The 13,540-nt window shown below is 42.4% G+C and overlaps 2 protein-coding genes across 2 annotated transcripts in view; both read left to right on the top strand.

Annotated features, from left to right (window-relative positions):
- The window catches only part of LOC132888464 (NACHT, LRR and PYD domains-containing protein 3-like), a 116,386-nt gene extending 110,583 nt beyond the window's left edge, over positions 1 to 5,803 (top strand). Inside the window, exons 18-21 of the mRNA XM_060924510.1 lie at positions 3,401 to 3,568; positions 5,062 to 5,235; positions 5,324 to 5,497; positions 5,632 to 5,803. Of these exons, the coding sequence (XP_060780493.1) occupies positions 3,401 to 3,568; positions 5,062 to 5,235; positions 5,324 to 5,497; positions 5,632 to 5,803 (688 nt within the window). The remainder of the gene's footprint in view (positions 1 to 3,400; positions 3,569 to 5,061; positions 5,236 to 5,323; positions 5,498 to 5,631) is intronic.
- A 305-nt stretch (positions 5,804 to 6,108) lies between these two features.
- Positions 6,109 to 12,639, top strand: LOC132888463 (ribonuclease inhibitor-like). The gene is made up of 11 exons (XM_060924509.1): positions 6,109 to 6,188; positions 6,709 to 6,882; positions 7,029 to 7,202; positions 7,655 to 7,828; positions 8,131 to 8,205; positions 8,698 to 8,871; positions 9,537 to 9,710; positions 11,449 to 11,616; positions 11,956 to 12,129; positions 12,334 to 12,507; positions 12,621 to 12,639. The coding sequence occupies exons 1-11, from the start codon at positions 6,109 to 6,111 to the stop codon at positions 12,637 to 12,639; spliced, it is 1,560 nt and encodes a 519-aa protein (XP_060780492.1).
- The last annotated feature ends 901 nt before the right edge of the window (positions 12,640 to 13,540 follow it).

The following is a 13,540-nucleotide window of genomic DNA, read 5'->3' as shown; positions in this document are numbered from 1 at the left end:
ATCAAGGGGTCTACTGTATCAGAAGGCCCACTGCATTTCGCGAGATCGCAAGCTGTCAAGTTGCTAGAATTCAATCTTTCTAGCTATACTTTCACCCCCTACAGCTATCAGTATTACACATAATCATAGATTAATCACACAGCATTCTAATTCAAGTGAAAATGGTCTTTAAAAATACACACAAGTAGTGATTTAGTCAGAGAAACCAACTAAAACAAGTCTTCAAGTCGCCGGTCTTCATTCTCATCTTCGTTTCTGTCGTCGTCAGAACTGTCATTTTCTTCTGAAGATGAGCACTCAGGTTCAAATCTGTAAGGCTGGATACCACCAGGACATTCAGCTCTCAAAATCTCTACTTGTGGGCCATTTTCTTCTTCTGTATCGGTAAAATCAAAGCTAATTTCCTCAGCATCGCTCCTATTTTCTGGTGTGTCCGTCATTGCAACTGCACCGAGTGGTTACTGGTATGACGTCACGCAGCTGTTCCATTGACCGACAGGGGGCGCTGCGAACGCGGAAAATTTCAAGTGATGGGCATGATCAAATAAGGACCGATTACAACCGTGGGAAGCTTTTGAAAAATCGACGGTCAATTTATTTCGAATCTTGAAAGCATTCTGGTGCAGAATAATGCAACTTTTATTGCCACTGCGTGATGCCTTTAAAGACTTGTCAATCTTGAAAATGTGTTTTTTTGCTTAATTTTCTTTTGTTATCCCCACGCCACCATGCGTATGCTCTACATTTAGATGTACTCTACTCCCCGTCCACGTAAGCGCCCAGTGCAAAGTTGCCCGAGTAGTTCCATGTGGAGATCGTCACTGATCATGCTAGTTCAGTTTACCTCCTTCCTTATGCTGTGTTAGCGGTAACGCGCCATGTACATAATACGTGCTGGTCCACGGCAATTTTTTTTTTCACATGGTGCATTGAATCTGTCGGATCAGGAGGGGAAGGTCTGATATGAGTTAGATCTGGATAGTCATGGGCTGTAATTGAATGGCTGAAGCTGAAAATAAAGCTGACACTTGGTGAACATCAACTGGTTGTTTTATTCTTATTCCATAAATATATCACCAATATAATTGAAGATTAATTATAATAAATCTTCAATCAAAAACAATCACAGCAACTTTTGGCAAAAAAAAATCTTATTAATATTACCAAAAAAGTGACTTTCAGGGAGACCTGCAAGTATCAGGAAATGCACTTGAATGCATCTCTGAGCATGTAGAACCCGTGAGCTTTCAGGGGCCTAAGGCGGCCCCGAACCCCCGGCCATTATGACTGGTGCCACTACACTGATATTTTGGTCTCGTTAGAACCCTGATTTTTATATACACATACACGTTTTTTTTTTTCCAGGTGACTACCTCATGACATTCCATGTCCCAACAGCTAGCTGCTGTGTCCGGGGATCAGGTCGTCGAGGCCCCTGCCTTCGACTGCCACCCAATCCACACTGCACCAGTCCCCTACTGCTACCTCTGTGGGTGGTGAACCCACAGGAGGTCGGGCCCACGTCACCTCTTCGGGCTGAGCCCGGCCGGGCCCCATGGGCAAAGGCCCGGCCACCAAGCGCTCGCATACGAGCCCCAACCCCGGGCCTGGCTCCAGGGTGGGGCCCCGGCTGCGCCATACCGGACGACGTCACAGTCCTTGATTGTTTCTCCATAAGGGTTTTGGTGAACTGCTCTTGGTCTGGCCTGTCACCTAGGACCTGTCTGCCTTGGGAAACCCTGACAGGGGCATAATGCCCCCGACAACATAGCTCCTAGGATCATTTCAAGCACACAAACCCCTCCACCACAATAAGGTGGCAGTTCTAGGAGGGGTACTGGAGAGGAGAATTCGACCAGTAGTCGAACCTCGGATCCAGGAGGAACAATGCGGTTTTCGTCCTGGTCGCAGAACACTGGACCAGCTCTATACCCTTCATAGGGTTCTCGAGGGTTCATGGGAGTTTGCCCAACCAGTCCACATGTGCTTTGTGGATCTGGAGAAGGCATTCGACCGTGTCCCCCATGGTATTCTGTGGGGGGTGCTTTGGGAGTATGGGGTTCGGGGCTCTTTTCTAAGGGCTGTCCGGTCCCTGTACGAACGGAGCAAGAGTCTGGTTCGCATTGCCAGCAGTAAGTCAGACCTTTTCCCAGTGCATGTTGGACTCCGGCAGGGCTGCCCTTTGTCACCGGTTCTGTTCATAATTTTTATGGACAGAATTTCTTGGCGCAGCCAGGGGCCGGAAGGAATCCTGTTTGGGAACCACAGGATTTCATCTCTGCTTTTTGCGGATGATGTTGTCCTGTTGGCTTCTTCAAACCAGGACCTTCAGCATGCACTGGGGTGGTTTGCAGTCGAGTGTGAAGCGGCTGGGATGAGAATCAGCACCTCCAAGTCCGAGGCCATGGTTCTTGACCGGAAAAGGGTGGCTTGCCCTCTCCAGGTTGGTGGAGAAGTCCTGCCTCAAGTGGAGGAGTTTAAGTATCTCGGGATCTTGTTCATGAGTGAGGGAAGGATGGAGAGTGAGATCGACAGGCAGATCGGTGCAGCCTCCGCAGTGATGTGGTCGCTTTACTGGTCCGTCGTGGTGAAGAAGGAGCTGAGCCAAAAGGCGAAGCTCTCAATTTATCGGTCGATCTACGTTCCGACTCTCACCTATGGTCATGAGCTTTGGGTAATGACCGAAAGAACAAGATCGCGGATACAAGCGGCCGAAATGAGTTTCCTTCGCAGGGTGGCTGGGCGCTCCCTTAGAGAGGGTGAGAAGCACAGTCACTCGGGAGGAGCTCGGAGTAGAGCCGTTGCTCCTCCACATTGAGAGGAATCAGCTGAGGTGGCTCAGGCATCTTTTTCGGATGCCTCCTGGACACCTCCCTGGGGAGGTGTTCCAGGCATGTCCCCCCAGGAGGAGGCCTGGGGGAAGACCCAGGACACGCTGGAGGGACTGTGTCTTTCGGCTGGCCTGGGAACACCTCGGTGTTCTTCCCGAGGAGCTGGCCGAGGTGTCTGGGGAAAGGGAAGTTTGGGCTTCTATGCTTAGACTGCTGCCTCCGCAACCCGGTCCCGGATAAAGCGGAAGAAGACGAGACGAGACGAGACTACCTCATGAAGCTGTTTAAGATAATGCCAATAGTGTGCAAAGCATATGAAAACTACTTTGAAGAATCTAAAATATGAAACATATTTTGTTCTTTTTTTAACACTTTTTTTTGTTCATCACATAATTCCATACATGTTCCAGATTTTATTTCATCATTTTGGTGTCTTCAGTATTTTAATATAATATTATAATTAGAAACGCCATGTTTCTCAGTGTGCCAAAGACCTTCTGAACTCTATATTGTTTCCTGAGATGTTCACCCAGTTTATTCTGTCTCCTCTTTGGCAATATTTTACACAGACTTTCAGACTGCAGGATAACAGAGGAAGGATACACTGCTCTGGCTGAAGCTCTGAAATCATCCCACCTGATAGAGCTGGATCTCAGAGGGAACGACCCTGGAGCATCAGGAGTGAAGCTGCTCACTGATTTACTCCAGGATCCAGACTGTAAACTAAGAACACTGAGGTGAGTAAATTATAAATAACAGGAATGTTTGAAAGGGAAAAGTTCAGTGTTTAAGTGTTTAAAGGAAACAACCAAAATGATTATTTTTATTAAGGTCCCTGATAATTTGTTATTCTAACAAACATATTTTAGAAACTGAGGTGAACAATACATACTGGGGTTAATTACTTAATTACAAAATCCACTTTAATACTCGAACAAAACACTAATTAAATATAATTGAACACAAAATAAAATATAAGGCTAGGCTGACACTTGCACGATTCCGTGGCACGCATTGGCACGACTCGAGTCGTGCCAGTGCGCAAACTAGTCGTAAACTGGCGTGAAGTGTACGTAAACCCGTCGTGACTGCGTGCCATGTCGGGACGAGAATTTTGAAATGTTCAAAATTTTGGTCACGACAAAATTTCGCGACCGGGTCATGAACTATGCGCAAACTGTTCGTGATCTCGTCGTGAACTCGTCGGGACGATGCGAGAGGATGCGTGCCAGTGCGTGGAAGTGCGCGCCATGCCACGACTGTCACGAACTGCCACGAATAGTTCACGAACAGCTCACGTCGAGTTCACGAGTAGTTCACGACATGTTCACGAATTGGTGCGCGTCGCAGCGTGGCCGTGCCTTCCCACTGACACGGTCACACATTGATGGCACAAGCAGTTCACGACTAGTTTACGCACTTCACGAACAGTTTGCGCATGGCACGAGCAGTTCACGAGCAGTTCACGACTACTGCGCGACAGTGGCGCTCGCGTCGGTGCGGGGGTATATATAGGGCTTCCCGGACACTTCTCGCCATTCGCAATTTTTTTCTTGCTTTTTTCTTTAATGTCTTTTATTTTCTATTCCTTCATGACTTTTTTTTTGGGGGGGGGAGTTTCGTTTCTTTTATTTCAAAAATGGAACAACTGTGGATGCAGCTCATGAAGCTACTACCATTCTTTCTTGCCAAGGGACAGCACCAGCAGGGGACATGTAGTAATGTGACAGGTAGTCTCGCTGATCCTTTGATCCTTTGCATCCTTCTGGGTATGATGGCCGGTTAGAGGCAGCAGCCCCTGCAGGTGTCGGTCAGTCCTCCATCCACCAGGGATTAGATCATGTGTGTCCGGATCTTCGCGGTCCACTTCTGAAATTGCGTGTGGGTATCTGATGAGGATGAGGTTGTGCATGACACAGGCGTGCCCAAGTCGGCACGACACCGTCCGAATTGCGCAAACTCGTCGTGCCAGTGCGGGAAGTGCGTAAACTATGCGTGAACTCGTCGTGCCAGTTCGTGAATGTGGACGGGCACGCATTCGTGAACTCGTCGTGAACTATGCGTGAACTAGTCGTGAACAGTGCGGGAGCCTCCCAGTTCGTGCCCCAAAATGGCACGACTTGCCACGACAAAATCGTGGCCAAAAGTCGTGCAAGTGTCAGCCTAGGGTAAGATTGCTAATAATGTAATACTTTTGTCTTTGTAATTTTGTGCCTTTCTCTCACTGCAGGTTGTTGAAAAGTGATGAAGCAGTGAAGGCCTGTGATTTTCTGACTGAGGTTCTGGATAAAAACCCTTTATTGCAGAAAGAACTGGATCTGAGTGGAAAGATCTCTTCAGTGTCAGAAGTGAAGCAGCTCTCTGCCCTACTGGAGGATTCACACTGCACACCTGAGAAACTTACGTGTGTATTCTAATGTTATTTTATAAATTGCTGTTTGCAGTTCTGATTATTATGCTTGAACTAAAATGAATCTGCCCTCTATCCTTAGGCTAAGGAAGAGTGGTGTTACAGAAGAAGGCTGTTCTGCTTTAACTTCATCTTTTCTATTCAATCCTGCACACATAAAAGAGTTGGATCTGAGTGAGAATAAAGTTGGAAACTCTGGAGTGCAGAGAGTTTGTGCTCTACTGAAACATCAGCCATGTAACCTGCAGATCCTGAGGTTGGTTTCAGGTTCCACAAACAAACACATACATCTAGATCATATAATCCTTAAATGGCCTTGGCATTACATCTTATATTGTATAGATGTTCATCAGACTATTATAAAAATGGCATCAGATGTTCTCTCTTTAGACTTTCAGACTGCAGGATAACAGAGGAAGGATACGCTGCTCTGGCTGAAGCTCTGAAATCATCCCACCTGATAGAGCTGGATCTCAGAGGGAACGACCCTGGAGCATCAGGAGTGAAGCTGCTCACTGATTTACTCCAGGATCCAGACTGTAAACTAACAACACTGAGGTGATTCTTCTATAAACTAACACAATTATATAAATATTAAACAGAAAGTAATGCTGTACTTGCACTATGTCCCAGTGTGTTACAGACATAGTGCCTAATCGTTTAAATTTAGAGAGAAGTCATCAGGAAATAAGCAAAAGCAGCCACACTGTTCTGGTTAATGTGGGTCTATTATTCTGGAAACACCAAGTACAAAAACATTTTACTTTCTGCAGTTTGTTGAAACGTCCTGCTGCACAAGAGGCCTGTACTTGGCTAAATTCAGTTTTAGATGAAAACCCTTTACTCCTAAAAGAGCTGGATCTGAGCATGAAGGAACCAGGAGACTCAGGGGTGAAGAAGCTCTCAGCTCTACTGGAAGACTCTCACTGTAAATTTCAGAAAATTCGGTAAGTATTTTTATTTATGCATCACTGTCAGCGGAGTTTTACTCACAGAATGTTTTCTAGTGGGACCTGCCATTAAGGATGACCCAAGTATGCACAAATGTATTTTTAATTATAGATTTTTTCTTTTCTATAAGTGCTGACATAATATATCCTGTGTTTCTCCAAAGAAACCTCAGAGTCCTTCTAGAAACACCTGGGTTCTGTTCCATCACTGGAAAGTGTTAAGCTCCTGAAACTAGAAAGGAACAGAAGAGTAGAAATGATCAACACGTTTGACCTTTTTCAATGAAATCACTTGATTTAACCACTGAGACATAACAGACAAGACAAATTAAAAGAGGAATAAATGAATAGAATGATGTTAAAAATAACCTCTAATGACCCTTTATGACCCAGATGAACCCAGAATATGGACTTCAGTGCACATGAAAATAAAATGACTTGTGTTTTCCATAATATCTGCACAATGAAGTATTAAGATTGAGTATGAAGCTCTGTCTACATCATATTTCATATCTAGGCTGAATAAAAGTAATCTGACTGTGGAGAGCTGTTCAGCTTTAGCCAGCGTTCTCAAATTAAAGTCCTGCAGTGTGAGAGAGCTGGACCTGAGCAACAACAGTCTGCAGGATCCAGGAGTCACTCAGCTTTCTGCTGGACTGAAACACCGTCACTGTAAACTGGAGATTCTGAGGTCAGTTCATTTAGGTTATGAATATTTAGTCGGGTCAGATTTTAAAAAAAAATGTAAAATGTGGGTGAATTTTGGAATAAAACACGATTATTGTTCTGAATGTGTCAGTTTATTGTTGCTCTTCCTTCCTCTGGTTTCATCTTTAGGTTTAATGCATGTGCTCTAACTGATGGAAGCGGTTCAGCTCTCGCTGGAGTTTTGAGCTCTGAATATTCCCAGCTGAGAGAGCTGGACCTGAGCAACAACAGTCTGCAGGATCCAGGAGTCACTCAGCTTTCTGCTGGACTGAAGAATCCACAGTCTCCACTCAGAACACTGAGGTGAAGGAACATCTGAAATGATGTCTAATCCTTCAGTGAAGCATCAATTCAGTATTTTAATCTCTGAATTTAAACGACTGCAGAATTATGTGCCATTAAAAAAGCAGTACATGTTCTACAGACTTTAATGCTGTTAATACATTTCTGAGTCTCCATATTCTCTGTGTCCAAGTCTGGCAAAGAGATCAGGAAAAAAACAAAACAAAACAAAAAACCCTCACTAAACTAGAACATAATATAATGAACAGCTTGCTTTGATTTAAAAATAAATATTATTAGTTTTATTATTTTTAACTAAAAAGGTGTTTAAGTGTGTAAAAGTTCTATTCCAATGTAAACGTCTAATTGGTGTAATTCTAAGGTAACTTTTAAAGAAAAGAATGAAAATATAGCGTTCTTATTGAACAAATGAGATGCGATCTGTTCATTGTGCTCCTTCTTTCCTTCTGCAGACTGTGTAACTGCAGTGTAGCAGCTGAAGGCTGTGCTGCTTTGGCTGCAGCTCTGGAAGAAAATCCCTCACAGCTCAGAGAGCTGGATCTGAGCGGGAATAAAGCAGGAGACTCAGGAATAAAGCACATCTCGAACCTCCTCCAGAATTCACACTGCCTCCTGGAAACACTCAAGTATGTCAATGTCATTTCTTAAAAACATGACAAAGTGTCATGAAATGCTTTTATCCTTCAACACTATTTCTTTTACTTTTGAAGTCGTGCTCAGTCAAGCACTGAATTATTATAATATCAGTTTTTAATGACAACCCAGTAATCTGTACACAATCCATTCAGTGACCATCTAGAGTTAATAAATTAACAAGAAAAAAAAGATTAAATTCTCAATTTGTATCCAATATCACATCTTCATTCATTTATTTTGTACATAAAATAAGACAGTTGTCTTCTCTTCCTTGTTGTCTCTCTGTATCCAGGGTAAATAAGAGCAGGATGGGAAATGAAGGCTGTGCTGCTCTGGCATCAGCTCTGTGTTTAAACCCGTCACACCTGTAATAATAATAAGAAAAAGAATAAGTATAATACTAGTTATTATTATTATTATTATTATTATTATTATTATTATTAATCTCCTGCAACCAGCAGCTGGATTAAGGTTTATACTGAAACTATAATTATTACTAAAAGTAACAGAAAACCTTCTAGAAATGTTAAACTCTGGTCACAAACCACCAGTTAATCTGCAGATAATAAAATCCTCCAGGTTGAAGAAGTTACAGTAACAGAGTAATGTACAGTACGGACCTGTCAGATTATTTCATGACTACAGCGAGAACTGCACTTACCACCGTCAAGAATTCTTAAACACACAAGACACACAGTGAGATATCGTCATACGATACCCAGACATGATCAGAGCAACAAGCAGAGACAGATCCAGAAGAGCAGAACAGGAGCCTGATAGGAAGCTTCACACTCTTTAAGTAAAGTCAGTTAAGATGAGGAAGGAAAAGCACAATGAAATTAATCTGCTCCCCCTGCAGGTTGTGTAAGTGCCGTCTCTCTGAGGAAGATTGTGGTGCTGTTGTATCGGCTCTGAGAACAAACCCCTCACACCTCAAGGAGCTGGACCTGAGTGAGAACACAATTGGAGACTCAGGAGTGAAGGAGCTCTCTGATCTACTGCACAACTCAAACTGCACTCTGGAGAAACTGAAGTAAATTATTTTTAGTCTGAGAAAAGTAAAAATGTTGAAAAAAGTGAATGATTAAAAAAGTAAGAAAAATAACTGTAATAGATTTAGAATTTGTAATTGATAAATAAAACCCTTTTGAATTTTGTTGACAAAACTGATGAAGTGGCATCATTTTACTCTGTGAATAAGGGAAAGAAATTATTAAGAGTTCATCTAAATCATTTAGTTATAAAAAGGGAACCCCTGTAGTGTAACACGCTTCATTATTTATTTTATGTTAATTAATGTAAGTAAATGAATCTCATGTGAAATGTGGCAGAACCTGTGCTTCCCTTAAATAATGGTGATAAATGTTGGCTACTGCACTGAAATTACTCTGAATTTCAAACCCCTCAGAGATATTATAGCGCCACTGTCGGGTGACTTCCTCACCTGGTATTTTTCTTTGTGTTCACATTAAATCTTTAAAGATATTAGTGTAGTGTGAACACTGTTTAGCACAATCAGTCCTGCTGCAGAATCTCCTGTGGTTCTGAGAGTGTGGGTGAACAGTCCACTGTACACGTTCTCACCACTCCTTTATAGCTCCGTTATTTCTGATACATTTCTGATACTCCATTATTTTTGATGGTTGATTGTGTGGGTTGTTTAAAGAGGTTTTTCTCAGCTGTGTTCTCTGTCTGCAGGCTGAGTAACTGCAGTATTACAGTGAGCGGCTGTACTGATCTGATATCAGCTCTTACTTCAAACCCTTCACACCTGACAGAGCTGGACCTGAGTGAGAACACACTGGGAAATCCAGGAGTGACTCGGATCTCTACTCTACTAAAGAGCTCATCCTGCAAACTCCAGACACTTCGGTAAGTCATTTAATATTCTACATGATGAGATCAATGATGTTTTTATTTCATTCTCAGTATATTTGTAGCGTGTAGGAACAGATTAATCAGCAACTCATTCAGGGCTGTGTTTCCCAATAACAACTCACTTTATTCAACAATCAGCAGCTGAACAAAGGACAACACATGTGAGCCTGTTTTGTGAGCGTTTCCCAAAAGCCTTCATTATCAGATATTAAGATTTAATTTACAAAATAAATTACACTGTATTGGAAGCGACTGAAAAAGTTAAATTCTAAATGGCAATTTTCACAGAGAAAAAAAAAAGTGAGAGGGAAAATGATATGAAAAGCAGCTCCTGCAAACAAGATTTCTTCGAGGAAAACAACATGGAAGATTTTTTTAAAATAACAAAACCAACGAGAGCCCAAGTGATAAATTGGCATGTCATTATGAGGTGATTGCTGATAAATTAGCATCAGCATTATAACGGCTGATCAATGACAATTAAAAATAATGTCGAGACAGAGGATGGATCATTCAAACATGTTGAGTGTTAGTGCATAGTTTGTCCACCAGAGGGCGAACTGCGACTTCTCTGTTGGAACACCAGAAATCACAACTATCAGCGGACCCAAGCAGAGTCGAGCAGAATCGCAACGGCGTGGAAAACAGATGAAGGGGTTCAGTGATTTAAAGAAAGTCAGTTTCAGTCGTACACATAAATTAATGGTGTATCGAGTATATACACATTATATTTTTTGTTTTGTCTCAAATTATTTTTGTGTAGTTCCGATATAAATCAAAGAATAAAGAATCCCAAAGTGTTTCTTTGTGATATTAGCATTGCATATATGCTATATTTGAGTGAAGATGGATTAAACATTTTATTTCTAATGAAGCTGGCTATTTCTTGAAAACAACATAACTAATAAATGTGTCTGTTTCCAGATGAATAGTTATGTATAAAAGCCTCATTAAAGTAATTTTGTTGTGTACCTTATTCAAAATGTTATAAATGTACATTGAGGCCTGCTTGACTATTTTTGTACTCATCACAATATTTTAATGCGTTCCCATTTGAATGAAGACGTTTGTCTTTTTTTTTTTGAGGGGTGTGTATCAGCCGAGAATATCGATTATCATAAATCACAGTCCTTATCAGTGCCAAAAAATTCCTTATCAGGCCCTAAAATCAACACAAAATCAACAGAAAAGGCCCTGAAATCGATCAGTATCTTGTGTTTGGAAAATATGAAGGTAGATGTTGTCGTGTGCTCATTTATCATCCACCAAAGAGCCTGGACACACCACTGCTCACCGTCACCGAGATGGTCAGTGGGGTTATATTCAATCACACTGAGTTAGGGCAGAAATAAAAAAGAGATTTTTTATTTGAGTGATCAACATTTGGATTAATTAGTAAAGCTGTAATTTGGCCAAGTGGACTAACTGCTCTGCCTGGATAATTAACTAATTACCTGAATAATATCTGTTCAGTCAAACGGAGCGGTGAGGATTTATTTGTACTGAAATTAGTGGCCTTTGCATTTTTGAGGTAGAATTACATGCAACTCCAAATAAATTCTAAATGAATAAAAATTGTCAGATGGATGTAATTTACAAACACGTTTACAGTATGTAGTTCATTAGTGATGACGGGTTTCTGGAAATGAAAGAATAATGAAGTACTGAGCATTGAGAACATTTCCCCAAATCCACCCTTAACCACATGCTGAACTTTCTTCTCCTTTTCCAGACTTTCAGACTGTAATATAACAGAGAAAGGATACACTGATCTGGCTGAAGCTCTGAAGTCACAGCGCTCATCACACCTGAGAGAGCTGGATCTCAGAGGGAATGACCCTGGAGCATCAGGAATGAAGGAGTTTAGGAATTTGCTGAATGATGGAAAATGTACACTGAGGTGAGCACTTTCCCCCAGTAAATGCACACAGCTTTCATTCTGACTAATTAGTAAAGTTTTGCTGTTTGCACCACTGTATAGTGCACTGTTACTCACATTTCTCACATTTTTACAGTATTTTTATGATTGTACCCAATTATTTTTATCTTCATATTTTTTATAAAGGAAATAAATGAAGAAATCTGAAGTCAGAATGATGCTGAAGTGAGAGTGTGAATGTTTAAAATTAGTTTTCCACCAAGGACCAAACAATTAGTGAAAAAGTAACACTGCGTTGCTGTTCAGTGTAATAAATGATAAATGACTGTTATTATTTATCTGTTCTTTCTCTCTCTACAGGTTGTTGAAAAGTCCCAATGCACAGAAAGCTTATGATCATGTGACTAAAGTTCTGGGTATAAACCCAATCCTGCAGACGGACCTGAATCTGAGTGGGAAAATCGCAGGAGATTCAGGAGCAGAGCAACTCTCTGCTTTACTGAAGGATCCACACTGCAGAGCTGAAAAACTTCAGTGCGGAACTGAATTATATATTAATCTGTAAACTTCAGTTAGTGATGTTAGTGCTGAACAGTTTGTCTTTAGGTTATCAATCATTCATCGAGTTTTCATGTCTTTTTCAGTCGTAATGAGTAGTTTGAGGAGAAAAGACCCCCTTCTGCACACAGAACTGCTGAAGAAAAACCCACAGTTAACTGTGATTTATTGTGCTTTCAGACTCCGTGAGTGTAATCTGACAGAGAAAGGATGTTCAGCTCTGCTCACAGCTCTCAGATCAGAATCCTCCACCCTGAGGGAGCTGAATCTGAGTCAGAACAGGATTCAGGATTCAGGAGTGAAGCTGCTCTCTGCAGAACTGAAGAATCCACACTGTAAACTGGAGACTGTGAGGTAACATCTAATACACACTTCATTCATCATCCAGAGGCTCTGATAGAGCCGTGAAATGCAGTAGATGTTGTCGTGTCAGTGTTGTGGTCGTGTCAGTGTTGTGGTGTCTGTAGATTTCGAACAGTGCACTGAGCAGTTTAGAAATGATCTCATTATCCACATACGGAGGGAAAAAGGGATAAGAATACAGATGACGGTCGACGTTCTGCATCTGTTTTCATATCATCATCTCTGTGTCGTCTGCAACATTTATGGAAGAAGTGTCCAGTGTCAGGAACTTTACATTTTCAGACTCTGTAAAGTCTTCACAATTGCGTGAGTGAGTGGGCGTGTTGGTGATTGCTGTGAGCATGTGAGCGTCGTGCCCTTTTGTGGCTTTTTAACTTTCTTTCTTTCTGATTTTTTTCTTTTTTTATGTACATTTCACTGTTGCATTTCACCGTTGCCGAGCCTAGCCTTTAGGATGAAATGGGTGTTGATCTGGCAGCTCGTGGCGCTGCTGCTGCTGCTACTGGCGGCGACCGGCGGCCGGGCGCTGCTTTGTTTGCCCTGCGATGAGTCCAAGTACGAGGAGCCGAAGCAGTGTGTCGGCGCCGTGGTGCCTGGGATCTGCGGCTGTTGCTCCGTGTGCGCTAAGCAGAAGAACGAGAGCTGCGGCGGGGTGTACGGCCTGTACGGTACGCGCGACGCGGGGCTGCAGTGCGTGATCAGACCTCCACTCGGTGGCAGCTCCATCGAGGTCGGAGTTTGCGAAGATGAAAACTGGGATGACGACCAGCTTTTGGGATTTGAGCCATGCAACGAGAACCTGGTTACAGGCTGTAACATAATCGATGGGAGGTGTGGATGTGACAGTGTACGAACATGCAACAACCTATTTGAGTTTACTAGTGAGGAGGCTTGTCAGACAGCCCTGAAGAAGATCGAAGTGCTCCACACTTGTCGGACTGGATATTCTGCTTGCATGAGTTCATGCATAAGAGGTTGGAGTGCACCCTTGTGCTGTACTGGTGAGGCAACAATCATTTATAAT

This window comes from Neoarius graeffei, chromosome 6 (assembly GCF_027579695.1).
Source record: "Neoarius graeffei isolate fNeoGra1 chromosome 6, fNeoGra1.pri, whole genome shotgun sequence".
Classification (NCBI taxonomy): Eukaryota; Metazoa; Chordata; class Actinopteri; order Siluriformes; family Ariidae; genus Neoarius; species Neoarius graeffei.
Note: the sequence above shows the minus strand (reverse complement) of the source record. Positions and strands in the feature narration are given on the sequence as shown.

Bases quoted from the DNA above. Each gene is read 5' to 3' on its own strand.
- LOC132888463 (XM_060924509.1), top strand. From the start codon at position 6,109: ATGAAGGAACCAGGAGACTCAGGGGTGAAGAAGCTCTCAGCTCTACTG. The intron at 6,189-6,708 runs GTAAGTATTTTT...TTTCATATCTAG, and splicing joins TGTAAATTTCAGAAAATTCG to GCTGAATAAAAGTAATCTGA. The intron at 7,203-7,654 runs GTGAAGGAACAT...TTCCTTCTGCAG, and splicing joins TCTCCACTCAGAACACTGAG to ACTGTGTAACTGCAGTGTAG.